The sequence below is a fragment of the Chiloscyllium punctatum genome, chromosome 2 (genome assembly GCF_047496795.1).
Source record: "Chiloscyllium punctatum isolate Juve2018m chromosome 2, sChiPun1.3, whole genome shotgun sequence".
Classification (NCBI taxonomy): Eukaryota; Metazoa; Chordata; class Chondrichthyes; order Orectolobiformes; family Hemiscylliidae; genus Chiloscyllium; species Chiloscyllium punctatum.
Genome location: NC_092740.1, coordinates 11,915,030 through 11,934,917, shown reverse-complemented (window position 1 = coordinate 11,934,917; position 19,888 = coordinate 11,915,030). Strand labels below are relative to the sequence as shown.

Sequence of the window (19,888 nt, the reverse complement as noted above, 5' to 3'; positions counted from 1 at the left end):
TCTGTCTCTAACACTGTCCTGCCCCAGCTCACAGAGTGTTTGATGCTGAAGCTGTTGATTTAGAGATTTGTGTTGGAAGCTGATGGAACATCTCCCTTTCTCAACGGTTGCTGTGGTTGGTGCCTCATTTTATAATAGCTTTGTCATTCTCTCAGCTCCTCCTGACCGTACACAGACTTCCTGTTTGTTGTTCGTATCGTGCATGATTGCCTCACATTTATTTGGCAGGAAGTCAAGTAACTTCTGTATTTTTCTGTAAAAGGACAAGAGTAAGCGAGTGAGAAGGATGAAATGGTGAAGTATTAACGATGAGGTCTCTCTATGTTTGTCTTTCTGCAGTCCTGCTGTCAGTCTCAGTACGGGGTCACAGTAAGTACTTTCTAATACTGACCTTTCAAATCCACTTTGTTCATCATGGAATTGCCTCCTCCTTGATGGTCTGTTTACTGTCTGGTATTTAGTTCCCAAACTGTTCCTGCTCAGCACGATGTGCCTTTTCCTTCACTGCGGTTTCTACATCAGGGAAAAATCATTTGTTTTATCAAAAATGAAAGCAGTGACAATTGACAATTCCGAGTGTGATGATTTATTCCTTCATGTTTTCCTTGTAGATTCATGAATCTTAGACATTTACAGTGTAGAAGGAGGCCATTTTGGGTGATCATGTCTGTATCAGTCAACAATGATCTCACTCTACTTCTCCCATTTTGCAGCTCTCCATCTAAAAGCCTTCTTAACCAACTTATTGGGGGCTTTAATGTAATTAGTGAGATGGAGATCGCGGTGGGAGGTGGGATTCAGTTGGAGGGAATTTTGAAAATCAAAAAGGGATGCTGTTCAGAGGGTCAATGTGGATTTGTTGGGTCAAATCTCCAGTTTTCACACTGCATGGATTCGGAAAAATAGAAATGACAGAGTAGAGGTGCAGGCGACTGAAGAGGCAAACAGAAATGCAAATGAACATCGAAGTACAAATGTTACCAGTGTTTATAACTCAACCGCCCTTTCAGGCAGTGTGTTCCAGAGTCGGATTAACCTTGACCTGAGGAAGAATCTGTTCAAGTCTCCTCTCACCCTCTATCTCCGACCTTAAATCTATATTCCCTGTTTACTGACCACAGTATGAATGAAGAAAGGACCTTCTTGCCTATCCTATCTGAGCACTCAGAATTATCCATATTTTATTAGTTTTCCTGTCAACCAATCAAAAAAAAAGAGAGAGCAGAGAATGCAGGGTAGTGAAGAGGTGAATGATAATCAAAGTGTGAAGGGAAGGGGTCGGAGATGTACAGAGAAAGATACAAGAGGCGAGGCCACATTGGATTTGGTACTGGGCAATAAACTGGGCCAGCTGTTAGATTTGGTGATAGTGACCACAATTTGGTTAAGTTTACTTTAGCGATGGCAAGGTGCATGTATATACTGCAGGGCAAGAGTTATAGCTGGGGGAAAGGCAATTATGATGCAATTCGGCAAGATTTACGAAGCATAAGATGGGGAACGAAACTACAGGGGATGGTCACAATTGAAATGTGGAGCCTGTTCAAGGAACAGCTCCTGCGTGTCCTTGATAAGTATGTACCAGTCAGGCAGGGAGGACGTGGTTGAGTGAAGGAACCATGATTTATGAAAGAAGTTGAAGCTCTTGTCAAGAGGAAGAAGGAGGCTTATGGAAAGATGAGACGGGAGACTCAGATAGGGCACTTGATTGTTAGACGTTAACCAGGAAGGACCTAAAGAGAGAGCTAAGAAGAGTCAGGAGGGGACATGAGAATTCTTTGGCAGGTAGGATCAAGGAAACCTCTAAAGCTTCCTTTCGGTGTATCAGGAATAAAAAAATGACTAGAGAAAGATTAGGGCCAATCAACGACAGTAGTGGGAAGTTGTGTGTGGAGTCTGAAGAGATAGGAGCGGCATTAAATGAATATGCTTCGTCTGGGTGGCACAGTGGCTCAGTGGTTAGCCCTGCTGCCTCACAGCGCCAGGGTCCTGGGTTCAATTCCCACCTCGGGCGACTGTCTGTGTGGAGTTTGTACATTCTCCCCATGTCTGTATGGGTTTTCTCTGGGTGCTCCAGTTTCCTCTCACAATCCTAGGATTGAGAGGTCAGGTGAATTGGTCATGCTAAATTGCCCATTGTGTTCGGTGCATTAGTCAGCAGTAAATATAGGGTCGGGAAATGGGTATGGGTGGGCTACTCTTCGGAATGTCACTGTGGACATGTTGGGCCAAATGGCCTGTTTCCATACTGTAGGTAATCTAATCTAATCTAAGCATTCACACAGGAAAAACACATTGTTGTCGAGGAGAATACTGAGGTGGAGACTATTATAGACAGTAGGTGCAGGTGTAGGCCATTCTGCCCTTTGAGCCAGCACCACCATTCATTCTTATCATGGCTGATCATCCTTAATCAGTATCGTATTCCTGCCTTATCCCCATAACTCTTGATTCCACTTTCCTGAAGAGCTCTGTCCAACTCTTTCTTGAAAGTATCCAGAGACTTGACCTCCACAGCCCTCTGGGGCAGAGCATTCCACACACTCACCACTCTCTGGGTGAAGAAGTTTCTCCTCAACTCTGTTCTAAATGGCCTACCACTTATTTTTAAACTTTGCCCCTCTGGTTCGGGACTCACCCATCAGCGGAAACATGCTTCCTGCCTCCAATCCTTTAATAATCTTACATGTCTCAATCAGATCGCCTCTTAGCCTTCTAAACTCAAGGGTATACAAGCCCAGTTGCTCCAATCTTTCAACGTAAGATAGTCCAGCCATTCCAGGAATTGACCTCATGAACCTACGCTGCACTCCCTCAATAGCCAGAATGTCTTTCCTCAAATTTGGAGACCAGAAGTGCACACAGTACTCCAGGTGTGGTCTCTGTACAGCTGCAGAAGATCCTCTTTGCTTCTATACTCAATCCCTCTTGTTATGAAGGACAGCATGCTATTAGCTTTCTTTACTACCTGCTGTACCTGCATGCTTGCTTTCATTGACTGATGTAGGCGAGACTTTTCCACATTAAACTTCATTTCCCATCTCTCAGCCCAGCTCTGCACCTTATCTGTGTCCCTCTGTAATCTGCAACACCCTTCTGCACTGTCCACAGCTCCACTGACTTTAGTGTCATTTGCAAATTTACTAACCCATCCTTCTATGCCCTCATCCAGGTGACAAACAGCAGTGGCCGCAAAACTGATCATTGCGGTACAGCCACTAGTAACTGAACTCTAGGATGAACATTTCCCATCAACCACCATCCTCTGTCTTCTTCCAGGAAGCCAATGTCTGATCCAAACTGGTAAATCATTAGGACAAGGTGTCACATTCTGTCCAATTCTGGAAAGTGTGAAAATTGATAAATGTCCTGGGCTGGATAGGATTTATCCAAGGACTGCCTGGGAAATCAGGGAAGAGATTGCAGAGGCTTTGGTTTTGATCTTTATGTCATCATTGTCTACAGGAATAGTGCCAGAAGACTGGAGGATAGCAATTGTTGTCCCCTTGTTCAAGAGGGGAGTAGAGATAACCTGGTAATTATAGACCAGTGAGCCTGACTTCGGTTGTGAGTGAAGTGTTGGAAATGATTATAAGAGATAGGATTTATAATCATCCAGAAAGAAATAAGTTGATTAGGGACAGACAACACTGTTTTTGTGAAGTGTAGGTCACACCTCACAAACCTTATTGAGTTCTTTGAGATGGTGACCAAACAGGTGGATGAGGATAAAGTGGTTGACGTGGTAGATATGGATTTCAGTAAAGCATTTGATAAAGTTCCCCATGGTTGGCTGTTGCAAAATATACGGAGGCATGGGATTGAGGGTGATTTAGCAGTTTGGATCAGAAATTGGCTAGCTGAAAGACGAGAGAGGGTGGTGATTGATGGGAAATGTTCATCCTGGTTTTCAGTTAGTAGTGGTGTACTGCAAGGATATGTTTTTGGGGCCACTGCTGTTTGTCATTTTCATAAATGAATTGGATGAGGGCACAGAAGGATGGGTAAGTATATTTGCAGATGGCACTAAAGTCAGAGGAGTTGTATACAGTGCTGAAGGACATTGTAGATTACAGAGGGACATAGATAAGCTGCAGAGGTGGGCTGACATGTGGCAAATGGAGTTTGATGAGGAAAAGTGTGAGGTGATTCACTTTGGAAGGAGTAATAGGAATACAGAGTACTGGGCTAATGGTAAGATTCTTGGTAATGTGGATGAGCAGAGAGATCTGGAGGTCCATGTGCATTGATCGCTGAAAGTTGCCACTCAGGTTGATAGATTTTTTAAGAAGGCTTACAGTGTGTTAGCTTTAATTGGGAGAGGGATTGTGTTTCAGAACAAGAGGTCAGGTTGCAGCTGTACAAAACTCTGGTGTGGCCACACTTGGAGTAGTGCATACAGGTCTCGTCAGTACATTATAGGAAGGATGTGGAAGCTTTGGAAAGAGATCAGAGGAGATTTCTGAGGATATTGCCTAGTATGGAGGGAAGGTTTTATGTGGAAAGGCTGAGGGACTTGAGGCTGCTTTCATTATCGAGAAGAAGGTTAAGAGGTGACTAATAGAGAATACAAGATGATCAAAGGATTGGATAAGGTGGACAGTGAGAGTCTTTTTCCTCGGATGGTGATGGCTAGCACGAGGGGACATAGCTTTAAACTGAGGGTTGATCGATAGAGGACAGATGTCAGAGGTAGGTTCTTTACTCAGAGAGTAGGAAGGGCATAGAATGCTCTGCCTGCAACAGTAATAGACTAACCAACTTTAAGGGCAATTAAATAGTTATTGGTCAATATATGGATGATAATGGAATAGTGTAGGGTAGATGGGCTTCAGGTTGGTGCAACATTGAGGGCCGAAGGGCCTGTACTGCGCTGTATTGTTCTGTGTTCTACGTTCTAAAGATGTAGTAGAAGTTAACAGCAGCTTAACAAATAAAGTTAAAAAAATTGAACTTTGTGCTCTTTATCCCTGTCTGGAAAAACATTCAAAAAATGAAAGGAGTTGGGGTCACATTGTTAATAAAGGAGGGTTTCAGTGTGGTGATGAGGAGTGATACAAGGACTAGAGGTTATGATGTGGAATCAGTTTAGGTGGAAATTCGGAATATCAGGGGAAAGGAATCACTGGTATAAGTTGTTAATAGGACGTGGAAAAGTTGTCTCACTGCAGGATAAATTATAAACCAGGAAATAGTAGAGGGGTGCAACGAAGTTATGACAATGGTCATGGGTGATTTTCATCTGAATATTGACTCGACAAATCAGATCAGCAAAGATAACAAGGAGAATGAATGTGTAAAATGCAGAAAGGATGGTTTCTTTAGAGAAGCCCATTGCAGAATTTGCCTGGTAATAGGTTACTTTGATCTACTTATGTGTAATAGGGGAATATTATGAAGCGTTTCTGTAATTGAGGATCCTCTCGGGCATAGCGATCACAACATTGTAGAATTTCAAATCAGCTTGAGGGAGAGCAACTTGGGTCTAAGAATCGTGTCCTCAACTTCAGTGAAGCCAATCACAGAGATTTGAAGAAAAAGGATTGTCTAAAGTGAGCTCAGAAAATACACAATGGGGAAAGTAGAAAGCAAGGTGACCAATGACAGACATTTAAATTGCTATTTCCCAAAGCTGAGTGTGAATTTATTCTGAAAAAGTTGATGAGAAGGATAAACCACCTGAGGTTAACAAAGATGGTCAAGGAGAATATCCAAACAAAAACTAACACACGTTAAACAGAAAAACCAGTGCGAGGCCAGAGGATGGAGACATTGTTTTAGAAACTGTGAAATGTAAGAATAATAAGCCCAGAGAACCATAAATGTCAAGGAATACTCAAAACTGGATAAAATGGAATAGAGAGTTGCACAACAGATATGAAATGGGTAAAACAACACAGGCCCGAGGGGAGTGCAGGTAGTTCAGGGGTGGGGGGGGATCTCAAAAAACAATTGGAGAGCAAAGAGAATGATGTGAAAACACTGGCGGGAAAGATGAGGGAGAATCCCAGAATTCTACAAGTGTATCAAGGGGAAGAGAATAACTGGGGAGAGAGTCAGGCCTATTAGGGACCAAGGGGACAACCTGTACATGCAGCTGGAGGACACTGGTAGAGGGTTAAGTGAATATTTTACATCTGACCGTATCCTGGAGAAAAGTATTCAGGAAGATTGACTGTTAAGCTCTTGAGCAGATTGATATATAAAGTGAGGAGATATTGTTGGTTCTGGCTTTATAAAAGTGGGTAAATCACCAAGGGCAGTTGTATATCAGCCTACTGTGGGAGATGAGGGAAGAAATTACAGGGGTTCTGATCCAAAACAGTAAATTGTCTCTGGCGACAGGGAGATACTAGAGGATTGGACAACAGCCAGTGGTTCCACTTTACAAGAAGACTGGTAGAGATAGAACAGGGAACTATAGACCAGAGAGTGTAACATTAGTCCTGGGGAAATTACTGATGGAAACAGTGAAGTAGGGGATTAATCTCCATTTTGAGAAACAAGGTTTAATCAGGGATAGTCAGCATGGGTTTGTCAGAGGGAGGGCATGCCTTACTAACCTGGTGGAATATTTTGAGGAGGTGACCAAGTGTTTGAATTAGAGTAGGGCAGTTGATGTTTTTCATATGGAATTCAGCAAGGTCTTTGAGAAAGTCCCACTTGGGAAACTGATAAAGAAAGCAAACACTCATCCGATCCAAGGTAATTTGGGAAGTTGGATTCAAAATGAGCTCAATGACAAGAGACAAAGGATGGTGATAGAAGAATGTTTGTGTGACTGGAGCTTGGTGTGCACTGGTGTACCACAGGGATCAATGCTGGGTCCTTCATTGTTTGTGATGTTCATAATTTATGTAGATGGGCATGTGGGGGGAATGATTTGTACATTTGTGGATGAGACAAAGATTGGCTGGGTGGTTGATAGTGAGCTGTTAGGTTATAGGAGGATACAAATGGATTGAGAAGATGTGCTGATCAATGGCAAATGGAATTTAACCCTTACAAATATGAGGTGACACACTTCAGAAGAAGGAACAAGACAAGGGAGTAGCCAATGAATGAAAATACTATCAAGCTCAGATGACCAGAGGACTCTTGGTTGTGTTTGTTTGCAGATCCCTTTAAGATGGCAGGAGAGGTTGATAAGGAGTTATGAAGGCATATGGGCGACTTGCATTTATCAGTTGTAGCATATATTATAGGTGCACTGAGGTCATGGTAGGTCATGGTGTGGCTGTACAGAAGTTTGGTTTAGTCACAGCTGGAATAGGGTGAGCAGTTCTGGTCACCACACGATCAGAAGGATGTGACTGCACTGTCGGAGGCTGACCAGGATGTTCCTGGGATAGACCAGTCCAGCTGTGAAGACAGGCTGGATAAACCTGAGCTATATTCTTTGGAACAGAGAAGGTTGAGGGGGAACTGATCAAGGTTTCTCAGATTATGAGGGGTATGGTCATAATATAATGAATATAAAGCAGCTATTCCCTTTATTTGAAGGGTCAATAACAAGGAGCACCATTTTGAAGGGAAGGCAGGAGGTTTAGAGGGGAGTTGAGGAAAGGCTATTTTACCCAGAGGGTGGTGGGACTCTGGAATGCACTGCCTCAGAGGGTCGTTGAGGCAGGAAAACCCACAACTTTTAAAAATTATTTGGATGAAAACTTGTGGTGTCATAACATTCAAGGCTATTGGCCGAGTGCAGGAAAGTGGGACTTGTGTTGGTAGTATATATTTTGGTGGTCCAGTCTTAATGGGCTGAAGGGCCACTTCTGCACTGTCTGATTCTGTGATTCTAAACCAACTGCAGATACCAACAAAGATCGTAAAGGTGGAGACAATTGGGATGACAGGAATTGGACAAGAAATAGAAAAACTAACAGCAATCGATGCTCTGGGCATATACAGAGAAAGAAAATAATTGTGGAACTATGTGAGGGAGAAAGTTGGGAATTTAAAACATGGAACAGGGAAATGGCAGATAATTTAGATTTACATGGTGATCAGCTCATAGAAGTTAACAGCACAGAAGGCCATTCAGCCCACTGAGTCTGTGCTGGTCTCCTATGTATTCCAATCCGATTATCCAGCCCTTGCCCTCACATACCCCATGACCAGCCTGTCCATATTTTCTTTCTGCCTAAGGCTATCCTCCTCATTATTGATCACCCCACCAAGTTGTTTATCCTCTGGGAACTTGTTGATCAATCTGCCGACATATAAGTTTATATCATTGATATAAACCACAGACAGCAAGGATCCCAAACCTACCCCAGTGGGCCCCTAGTGGACACGAACATCCAGTCGGAAAAGGGTCCCTCATCCTTCATCTTCTACTTCCAACCAGTCAGCAAATTGTGGATCCAATTTCCCAAATGTCCTTGGATCCCATGGGCTCTGACCTTTACTATCAGTCTCCCATGCGGAGATTGATAAAAGCCTTGCTGAAGTCCAAGTAGACAACATCAAAATCATTGCCTCATCTGCACACCTGGTCTTTGCTTCAAACAAATTCAATTATTGGTCAGATATAAGACCGTAGGATATTGGAGTAGAGCTAAGCCATTTGACCAATCAAGTCTGCTCTGTTTGTGATCATGGCTGATATGTTCCTCAAACACATTCTCTGCTTTCTCCCCATAACACCCTTGAACCCCTGACTAATCAAGAACCCTGTCAGAAATACACTCAAAGACTTGGCCTCCACTGCCCTCTGCAGCAATGAGTTCAACAGAATTCTCACCACAGGCTGAAGAAATTCTTCCTCGTCTCAAATCTAACCCTGCATTCTGTGGCTGTGCTCCTGGGTCCTCATCTCTCCCCCGAGTAGAAACATCTTCACGTTCATGATATCCAGGCCTCTCAGTATTCTGTAAGTTTCAATCAGATCCCCCTCATCCTCCTAAACTCCCTTGAGTACAGACCCAGAATCTGTACTCATCATAACAAGTCTTCGTCCCCTGGATCATTCTTGTAACTTCCTCGATCTCTTCCAATGTCAACAGCTCCATCCTCAGATATAGGGCCCAAAACTGCTGTCAATATTCCAAATGTAGTCTGGCCAGATATAGCCTTATACAGCATAGGCAATACACCCCCTAGCCTTGAATTTACACCCTCTCGAATGTAATGCTAACATCGGATTTGTTTTCTGAACTGCCAACTGTACTTAGAACTTAGAACATAGAACATAAAAAAGTACAGCACAGAACTGGCCCTTCGGCCCACGATGTTGTGCTGAGGTTTAATCCTCATGTAAATTATAGTAACTTCACCTACACACCCCTCAACTCACTGCTATGCATGTTCATGTCCAGCAGTCGCTTAAATGTCCCTAACGACTCTGCTTCCACCACCACCACCGCTGGCAATGCATTCCATGCATTCGCAACTCTCTGTGTAAAGAGCCTACCTCTGACATCTCCTCAATACCTTTCTCCTAATATCTTATAACTATGACCCCTCGTACCAGTCAATCCTGCCCTGGGGAAAAGTCTCTGGCAATTGACTCTATCTATTCCTCTCATTATCTTGTATACCTCGATCAGGTCTCCTTTCTTCCTCCTTCTCTCCAGAGAGAAACGTCCGAGCTTATTCAATCTTTCTTCATAAGGCAAGCTCTCCACTCCAGGCAGCATCCTGGTAAACCTTCTTTGCACCTCTCCAAAGCCTCTGTATCTTTCCTATATTTGGGCAACCAGAACAGGAGACAATATTCCAAGTGTGGTCTCACCGCGGACTTGTAGAGCTGTAGCAAAACCTTACAGCTCTTAAACTCAATCCCCCTGTTAATGAAAGCCAAAACACCATATGCTTTCTTAACAACCCTATCCACTTGGGTGGCAACTTTGAGGGATCCCTCTGTTCCTCTACACTGCCAAGAATCCTGTCATTAATCCTATATTCAGCATTCGATTTTGACCTTCCAAAATGCATCACTTCACATTTATCCAGGTTGAACTCCATCTGCTATTTCTCAGCCCAGATCTGCATCCTGTCTATGTCACGCTGCAGCCTGCAAGAACCCTCAATACTATCAACAGCACCTCTAAACTTTATGTCATCTACAAATTTACTTAGCCACCCCTCAACTTCCTCATCCAAGTCATTTATAAAAACTACAAGGGCAGATCGTGCCTCACAAACCTTGTTGAATTCTTTGAGAAGGTGACTAAGGAGGTGGACGAGGGTAAAGCGGTAGATGTGGTGTATATGGATTTTAGTAAGATGTTTGATAAGGTTCCCCATGGTAGGCTACTGAAAAAAATATGGAGGTATGGCATTGAGGGTGAGTTGGAGGTTTGGATTAGGAATTGGCTGGCTGGAAGAAGACAGAGGGTAGTAGTTGATGGTAAAGGTTCATCTTGGAGTGCAGTTACTAGCGGTGTTCCACAAGGATCTGTTTTGGGACCATTGCTGTTTGTCATTTTTATAAATGACCTGGAGGAGGGGCTAGAAGGTTGGGTGAGCAAGTTTGTGGATGATACGAAAGTCGGTGGAGTTGTTGACAGTGAGGAAGGATGTGTCAGGTTACAGCGGGATATAGATAAGCTGCAGAGCTGGGCAGAAAGGTGGCAAATGGAGTTCACCGTGGGTAAGTGTGAGGTGATTCACTTTGGTATGAGTAACAAAAAGATGGGGTACTGGGCTAATGGTCAGATACTTGGTAGTGTGGAAGAGCAGAGGAATCTTGGTGTCCATGTACACAGATCTCTGAAAGTCGCCACTCAGGTAAATAGTGCGGTGAAGAAGGCATATGGCGTACTGGCTTTTATTGGTAGAGGAATTGAGTTCCGGAGTCCTGAGGTCATGTCGCAGTTGTATACGACTCTGGTGCGGCCACATCTGGAGTATCGTGTGCAGTTTTGGTCACCATATTATAGGAAGGATGTGGAGTCACTGGAACGGGTGCAGAAGAGTTTTACCAGGATGTTGCCTGGTATGGTAGGAAGATCGTATGAGGAAAGGCTGAGGCACTTGGGGCTGTTTTCATTGGAGAAAAGAAGGTTTAGGGGTGACTTGATAGAGGTGTACAAGATGATTAGGGGTTTAGATAGGGTTGACCATGAGAACCTTTTTCCCCGTATGGAGTCAGCTATTATGAGGGGGCATAGCTTTAAATTAAGGGGTGGTCGGTATAGGACAGATGTTAGGGATAGATTCTTTACTCAGCGAGTCGTGAGTTCATTGAATGCCCTGCCAGTAGCAGTGGTGGACTCTCCCTCTTTATGGGCATTTAAATGGGCATTGGATAGGCATATGGAGGATAGTGGGCTAGTGTAGGTTAGGTGAGCTTGGATCGGTGCAACATCGAGGGCCAAAGGGCCTGTACTGCGCTATATTTTTCTATGTTCTATGTTCTATGTACAAAGAGCAGACCCCTGCAGGACCCCACTCATCATTGTCTTCCAGGCAGAATACTTTCCATCTACAGCCACTCTCTGCCTTCTGTTAACCAACCAATTCTGACTCCAGATAGCCAAATCTCCCTGTATCTTATACTTCCTGACTTTTTGAATGAGCCTACTATGGGGAACCTTATCAAATGCCTTGCTGAAGTCCATATACACCGTATCAACTGCTTGACCTTCATCGATGTGTCTTGTCACCTCCTCAAAGAACTTGCTCTTCTCCACAATCTCATTCTTAATGATGGACTGTAAAATCTTTCAAATAACCGAGGTCAGGCTAACCAACCTATCGAATCCCATCTTCTGCCTCGCTATCCTGAACAAAACCATTCTGTCTGCTTTTGATCCATCTCCACCTCTTAAGTGTAGATGAATTCTGCCCCTCAGAATTGCTTCCATAGTTTCCCAACACTGAGGTTAGACTGACTGGCCTGTAGATACCTGGTTAATCCCTTGCTCACTTCTTGAATCACGGTACCACATTGGCTTTCCTCCTGTCTTCTGGCACCTCTCCATCTGCAGATCGAAGCTCCATCTGTATAACCTGAAGTCTAATCTTTAAGCTTTTCTACAAAGATAAGAGGATTATAATTAGCAAAAACTACTGTCTCATTAATTCCATATCAGACATAAATTTCAAAGTGTTGAAGAGCTGAGAGCAATGTTTCCTTTTCCATCGTTAAGCAATGTGAACCAACCAGATAAGAATAACAAATTTCCTTCCCAAGAGTTTATGGTCATCATGAGATTCTTAATTCCAGATTAAAAAAAAATGAAACTCTACTATGGAGGGCTTTGAACTCCATTACCCCAGAAAATGACCTGGATCTCTAGATTTATAGCCTCCTGACAAGACAACTCCACTATTGCACCCCCAGTATGAACAGTCACTTGTTTTGAGTGAACTGCACAGAATCTTCACTTTTCAGTACAATACTGAGCAATGACCTTGTTCCTGTCTTTCTTCATTGCTTCAATATGTGGTTTTGGAGCAATAATCTTCCCTCATGGAATCTCCTAGTAAATCACTGCAATCTCGTACAATTCATGTCAATCTTTTTTTGAAGCTTTTCCAATGTCGTTGGGTTTAGCTGCCTCTGGCTTCAGCACTGTAACCTATCGGTCCGTAAGGGAGGGAGGATTGCTGGGTTGTCACGGGGAGTCAGTATTCTGGTCTTGGTGAGCTAAGCGATCTTGACATTGAGCTTATGTCCTGTTCAATATGTAGGACATTGTTGTGGTGCAGTGGGGAGTGTCCCCACTTCAAGAAGCTCTGGGTTCAAATCACATTTGGTTTCGCCTTCAGCCTACTCAGGACTCTATCAAAGATTGTCATCATTAATGGATCCTAATTCACTGGATGGCCCTTTAAGAGAAGGTTGGGAGTCAATTATAACACTTTATTACATAGGAGATGTTGTGACAACATACACCTTAAACTGCTGTCAATCATTACATACTTCATCAGCATATGATGGGTCAGCCCCATGACTTGTTAGAAAGTCTGAAGCAGCAAAATCGAAGTCAGATTGACAATAAACATCACATCCCAGTCAATCAAAATATTCCCTTCACATAAAAACACACATTATTGTTTCACATACACACTGACCCTGTGTGTGCCTGTTATTTTTGCATCGAAGAGAAGAACATAACAAAAGGATAATTAAACAGAGATATTTCAAATCATGCAATCTTTAGATAGAGTGGATAGAATGTTTCCCCTTGAACTTCACAATTGGAGACATCAGAATAACTGAGGTCAGAATGGATCTGGGCCAAAGGGAAGGCTGAGGGAAGATTTGATTGAGATGTCCAAAATCATGAAGGGTCAGGATAGTGTCAATAGAGAGACTGTACCCACTCATGAAGGGATCAAGAACTAGAGGGCACAGTGGGATGGTAGTTTATAAAATATTATTGTTCATTCAGAATGTGGATTCAAAAGTGGCGTGAAAAGAGATTTTAGGTTTCAGTTCTGTGAAAGTGACTTGTTCATTTGAAACAAAGGGTCAGAATGTGATCTGGAACAGTGAAGTAAAGACAGTGAGAAAGTGTCCTGGAGATAAATGACCTGGAGAGTTCATTGCTGAATATTTACCAAGGTGAGTTTTACAGTCGATACAAACAGATTTTTGAGTACCACCAGTCAGCTGAGTTCAGAAGAACAGAAGTCAGAAGAGTAGTTGTTTTAAAAAATTCCGTAAGTCTCCAGGTTGAGAGTTGTAATAAAATCTCCAGATTATCAACATTGAAAATAAGTGAAGCTGCTTCAGTACTCAAAGGAAGAGGGAGAGAAAGAGTCAATGAGTTAGTTTATGTTAATGCATTTCATAGAGAGACAGAGAGAATCCTATCTGGTGAAAATGCTGAGATTCAGTTGAGTGAGACATCCTTAAGTGAAGCTTAATGAAGTCAATGTAGACGACAGCAACTGTATTATTCTCATCTTCATACCTAGTCACCTCCTCTAAAATTCCATCAAATCCAACTCAATCAAATTCCTTTACAAATTCATGCTAAATATCCTGGATTAACCTTTGTCTCTCCAAGTAATGATTCATTCTGTCCCTCAGAATTGTTTCCAATATTTTCCCCACCATTGATGTTGGCCTCACTGGCTTGTACTCTCCTGGTTTATCACTACCACCCTTGAACAATAGGGTAACAGGTAAAGGGATGATTGGCAAGTGAAATAACAAGGGTTCAGAGATACTGTCCTCCTGTGAGAGTGAAGGGTAAGGCTAGTAAGATGAGGGAACAATGGATACATAAATATATTGAGGCTCTGGTTAAGAATATGAAAGAGTCATGTATTAGGTGTAGACAACTGGGATCAAGTGAATCTCTTGAAGAGTATAAGGGCTGTTGGGGCATTCTTATGAGGGATATCAGGAGGGCAAAAAGTGGACATCAGATAACCTCAGCAGAGAAGGCTGAGGATAAGCCAAAGATATTCTACAAAGTCATTAGAAGCCAGAGGGCAACCAGGGAGGGAATAGGGCCTCTTCAAGATCAATGAGGTCATCTATGTGTGGAACCAGAGGAGAGGGGGGAGATATCCTAAACAAATATTTTGCATCATTTTTTACTGTGGAGAAAGAAATTGATGCAAGGGAACTCGGACAAATAAATATTAATGTCTTGAAAGCAACTCACTTTACTGAAGAGGAAGTGTTGGAGGTCTTGAAAAATATAAAAGTGGCTTTGTGCAGGGAAATCATGTGTCACAAACTTGACTGAGCTTTTTGAAAATTTCACCAAACGACCAGTGAGGGCAGAGGGGGAGATATTGTTTACATGAACTTGTGTAAAGCTGTTGTCAAAGTTCCACATGGTGGACTAATTAGTGAAGTTAGGTGGCATGGGATTCAGGGAGAGAATGCCAGTTGGATACAAAATTTGCTTGATGGTAAGAGACAGAGTGTCGTGATGGGGGATTGTTTTTACATTGGACCATGTGACCTCATTTGAGGAACATTCTAAGATATCATCCATCTTATGTCATTGATTAACTCCTTCATCAATGTTGCAACACCCCCTCCTCTTTGACATTCCCCCTACCCCTACATGTCTCATCTCACAGTTCGATAGCCCAGAACATTGTGCTGTCAATCCTGTCACACCCTCAACCATGTCTCTGTGATAACAACAATATCTCATCCCCACTCATTAATCTACACCCTCAGCTCGTCTGCCTTACTCACAAGTAAATGCCATCCAGCCATGCCACACTCCCTTATGCCCTCATTTGACGATATTCACACTGCCTTCTGGATTTACTTGGATTGCCTTCTCAACGTCAGTTAGCTCAGTTGGCTGGACAGTTGTTCTGTGATGTGGAGTGGTGCCAACAAGGGATGTTTAATTCCCATATTGTCTGAGGTGACCATGAAGTTCCAATCTTCTCAACCTTGCCCCTTGTCTGAGGCCGAGTGACCCTCAGGTTAAATCATGACCAGTCATAACTTCCTTTAACGAGACAGGAGTTCTCTCGCACAATGATGAGTTTACTTTTTTACTTCAGTTTACTTTTTTCCATCTTCATGTCTCTCTGTATCCCCTCCCCCCCACCCCCAAAATGCTTCCACTGCATCCCCCATCCCTCTGCTATGACTGATGAATGAGTCAGGTTGCTGAAGGCTGGCTGGGTAATAGAGTAGAAAGTGATGGGAAATAGAAAAGGTTCTGCAGGGAGGGCCCTGAGTCCTGCTCTTCAGATCACTCTGGGTCTCCTGGAACAATGGAGAGTTCAGATAACTCTCAGGCACCAAACCCTCTCTTCAACCAACAGCTACAACCCCCCACAGTCTAACCTCAGGATGTTTACAAACCACCTGAAGCCCTCTCTTGTATCCAGCCCGGAGCTCATTCCACTCTGTCACTAGTCTGTTCATATTATATCTTTTCTCACTAAATAACAGATTCAGTGCTTTACCTCACTGTTTGGTGTCTTTGCTGTGTTCATATCCTCTCTCTCTCTCTTCCCTCACAGCGGATTCTGCTAATGGTTGGTCAATGACAATCGCGGATGGAGTGAGGGCTGAGGAAGGAGGCTCCGCTGTCTTACCCTGCAGCTTCACCCACCCTGACACTCACCTCACACTCACCGGCTCCATCTTATGGTACAAGGAGGAAACACGGGCTTTTATCTTTAAGTGCACAGATCCTGGTCCAGACCATTCCCAGGGTGAGCTGTGTGAGAATGTGATACAGCGGGACGGTGGGAATCGATTCAGATTCGTGGGGAACCTCAGCAACAAAGATGCCTCAATAATGATGGAGGGATTGAACCGGGAGGATGCTGGTTCCTATTGGTGTCGTGTGGAACTCAATATTGACAATTTTGGATCTGGAAAAGGAACACGCCTGAAAGTGAAAGGTGAGGAATAATGTTCTGATGTGTCACTGCTCTGACAGCTCAATGGGGACAGGCTCCACCTGGTCTGGGAGCTCACGGGTTGGCTCCTTCTCTTGGGCTCTTCCAGTTGGTCTAAGGCAGGAGGCAGTGAGAAAGACAGAGACAGAGAGGCACAAAGAGGGAGAGAGAGAGAGAGAGAGGGAGAAAGAGGTATAGGGAGAGAAAGAGAGAGAGACAGAGAGACAGAGAGAGAGAGACATGACTGGGATTTAGAGACCATTCCATCACCATCTTTGAAACCTCCCACAGTCACATTCATTCATTCTCACGTTCAAACTGGCTTCATTGCTCTGGGATGGGGAACAGAGAAAACAGCACTGACAATCCAAGCTCCAAGATCTCCACCAATGAGGGTCCAGCTTTATCAGCATTGGGTGAGGACAAGAGAGACCTGGCACCTCCTGAACCCTCATTGGATGAGCTCATCTCAGGGTGAAGGAACCCTCAGCTCACATGAGCTGAGAACCTCACTGTTGCTATCCTTCCCGTCTGTTCGCTGAGGAGAAAATGGGGGGAGCTGTCCTTGCCAGAGGCTAATGTCCTGGGGATTGTGGCAGATTGTGAAATTTGAATTTGAAAATATCTAGAACTGAAAACTAGTCTAATAATGACCGTGTAATCGTCACCATTAAAAAAGAATCTGGGTTAATCATGTCCTTTTGGGAGGGAAATCTGCTATCCTTACCCGATCTGACCGACATGTGACTCCATACCCACAGTTATGTGTTTGACTCTTAACTGCCCCTCAGTTGTGGATAAGGAGTGAACCCAGGAGGGCAAATGAAACTGTGGCTGCAAGAGCAGGTCACAGGCTAAGAATCCTATGAATTAACACACCTCCTGACTCCAAAGCCTATTGGCCAGTCAGGAGTGTGATGAAATACTTCCCACTTGCCTGGAACGGTGCAGGAAAATATATCACTGCTCTGTCATTATTACTGGGTCAAAGTCCTGGAAATCCCACCCTAACATCATTGTGGGAATAAAAATAACTATAAAATGCACTGCAGCAAGACAGCAACATTTCCTCCACCAGCACCTTCCAAAGTAGGGACCTTGAAGAGCTCAGTGAACAATGACATCGGATACAGGCCATCCTGACTTGGAACTATCTTTTCATTGTCCAAGGGGATGTGGGTGTCCCATGCACAGTCAGCCTTTATTGGCCAGCCTTGGAGAAGGAATGGTGAGCTGCCTTCTTGAACTGCTGTATTCCCTCAGCTGCAGAGACATTCACGATACGGTTGGGAAAGGATTTCCAAGGCTTTGTTCCAGTGACACTGAAGGAATGATGAAATATTCCCAAATCAGGATGGTGAGTGTCTTGGAGGGAAGCTTGTAGGTGGAGATGTTCTCCTGTATCCCATGTTCATCAGTGAACAACCATCCCCACTTCTGACCTTATGGTGGAGGGAGGGTCATTGACGATGCAGCTAAAGATGGTTAGACCAAGGACACACTAACCTGTGGAACTCCTGCAGAGATGTGTTCTGGAGCTGAGATGACTGATCTCCAAGAAGAACAACCAGCTTCCTCTGTGCCAGGTCTGACTGAAACCCATGGAGGTTTCCTGATGTTTAGGGTATTAAAAAAAAGCAGATATTTTGAAAGTTAGACAGAGAGTAACTGCCATTGAAAGACTGCCGTACAAAACACTCTCAATCAAAGGGACCTTCTTCATATGAAACATCTTTGCAGTGAAAGACAGAAGTCGACCCAGGAGATCTTTAGCTGAATGAAGAAACACACTGACAATAACAGCCATTGTGTGGTTTTGTAATGAAGCTGATGTAACTTTAATACAGGTGGTTATTGGAACAGTATATTGTGATAGAGTTCGAGGCAGAAAGCAAGCAGTTAAAAGGAAAGTTAAAATGGAAAGTTAAAAATCACACAACACCAGGTTATAGTCCAACAGGTTTAATTGGAAGCACACTAGCTTTCGGAGTGACGCTCCTTCATCAGGTGATTGTGAGGGCTCGATTGTAACACAGAATTTATAGCAAAAATTTGCCGTGTGATGTAACTGAAATTATACATTGAAAAATTGATTGTCTGTTAAGCCTTTCATCTGTTAGAATACAGTGATAGTTTCACTTCTTTCATGTGTAAATCACAAAACCCTTTTTTTTAAAGTTGCATTCTTGGGTTAGCTGTTAACAATGGTGATAGCTAGACAATATGTTGAAGGTGTTAGCCCCCTGTGTTCTCTGTCTATGACCTGATGTTTAGATTGATTCTAATCTAAAAAGTGAGATAACAGAGTTTTACATAAATTCATGCAGTTTTTGAGCTCAGAGTTCGACATGAATGCATGCAGTTTTTGAGCAAAGTGCAATGTAACTCTGCAAGTACAAATTCACCACACAAAATATATGTGTGCATGTGGGTCTTTGTCTGTCTGTGTGTGTGTATCTGTCTGGGGTCGGGGTTGTGTGTGTGTGTGAAATCAGTTAAGGGAAAGGAGGCTTAGAGTTGGAAATAGTTGTTGTTTAATGTTCACTTTGAGAGTTAAAGAATAATTTGATTTTTTTGTTTAAGTAGTGGAATTTGGGAGTTCTCTCTCATTCAGACTTTAACAGATTACGATGTGAGGTGAGCTTTTCTGGGTGTTTGGTTTAATTAGCAGAGGGGTTCACCACCATGTCGTTACAGTTTGGGGGCTCAACTGCGATTTGGACGGGTTTAGACAGATCCAGTCTGAGATTTGGAAAGATTTGGGTACAAAAGATCCCAGCAGGTTTAAATACTTGCCGATTAGTGTCCGAGATTTTTAAAGAAAATGTAGGTGAGAGAATTGATTTATTTTCGGTTATTTGTGGTTGGTTAAATTAAAAGTGAGAGAAATGGCTCTTAAAATTGCTGAAGATGTTCTGCAGTTTGAAAATGGTTCCACATTTGCCAAGAAAGTTTAGAAAGACAGCAGAAGACCATACTTTTAGAATTAGCATTGAGGTTAGAACATAGAACATAAAACATAGAACAATACAACATAGAACAGGCCCTTCAGCCCTCGATGTTGTGCCAACCTGTGAACTATTCTCAGTTCATCCCCCTTCACTATCCCATCATCATCCATGTCCTTATCAAAGGATTGTTTAAATCTCCCTTAGAATTGGATCTAACCAGGGACATGGGAAAGCTGAAATTGTAAGGGAGTTAGTCAAGCACTTTGGTGTGTCAGAGAAACAGAGAAGTGCAGGAGAGTTAGAAAAATTTAGTTTACAATTGAGGAAAATGGAGTTACAAGATAAAGAAAAGGAAAGAAGAGCCATGAGAGAAGAAAAGAAGAGAGAGAGAGAGACAAAGAGAGATAGAATAAATGGAGGGAAAGAGACAGAGATAGAGAAAAAGAGAAGAAAGGGAGAGAGAAAGAGAGAAGAAAGTGAAAGGAAAAAGAAAGAGAGAGAGAGAGAGAGAAAAAGAAAGAGAGAGAATGTTGTTAACAGAGCAAAGAGAGAGCGAAGAAAGAGAAAGAGAAAGGGAGAGAGAATTTGAACTTCGGAAGTTGTGAATTAGTCAGGAAAGCCAAGTTAACAGGAAGGAGATGAAG

The 19,888-nt window shown here is 43.1% G+C and overlaps 1 protein-coding gene across 2 annotated transcripts in view; it reads left to right on the top strand.

The window, feature by feature from the left end:
• Positions 1 to 239: 239 nt before the first annotated feature.
• The window catches only part of LOC140494230 (uncharacterized), a 72,354-nt gene continuing 52,705 nt past the window's right edge, over positions 240 to 19,888 (top strand). For both annotated transcript variants that reach the window (XM_072593456.1, XM_072593451.1), the window contains exons 1-2: positions 240 to 369; positions 15,910 to 16,296. In XM_072593456.1, the coding sequence (XP_072449557.1) occupies positions 309 to 369; positions 15,910 to 16,296 (448 nt within the window). In that variant the 5' untranslated portion in view covers positions 240 to 308. The remainder of the gene's footprint in view (positions 370 to 15,909; positions 16,297 to 19,888) is intronic.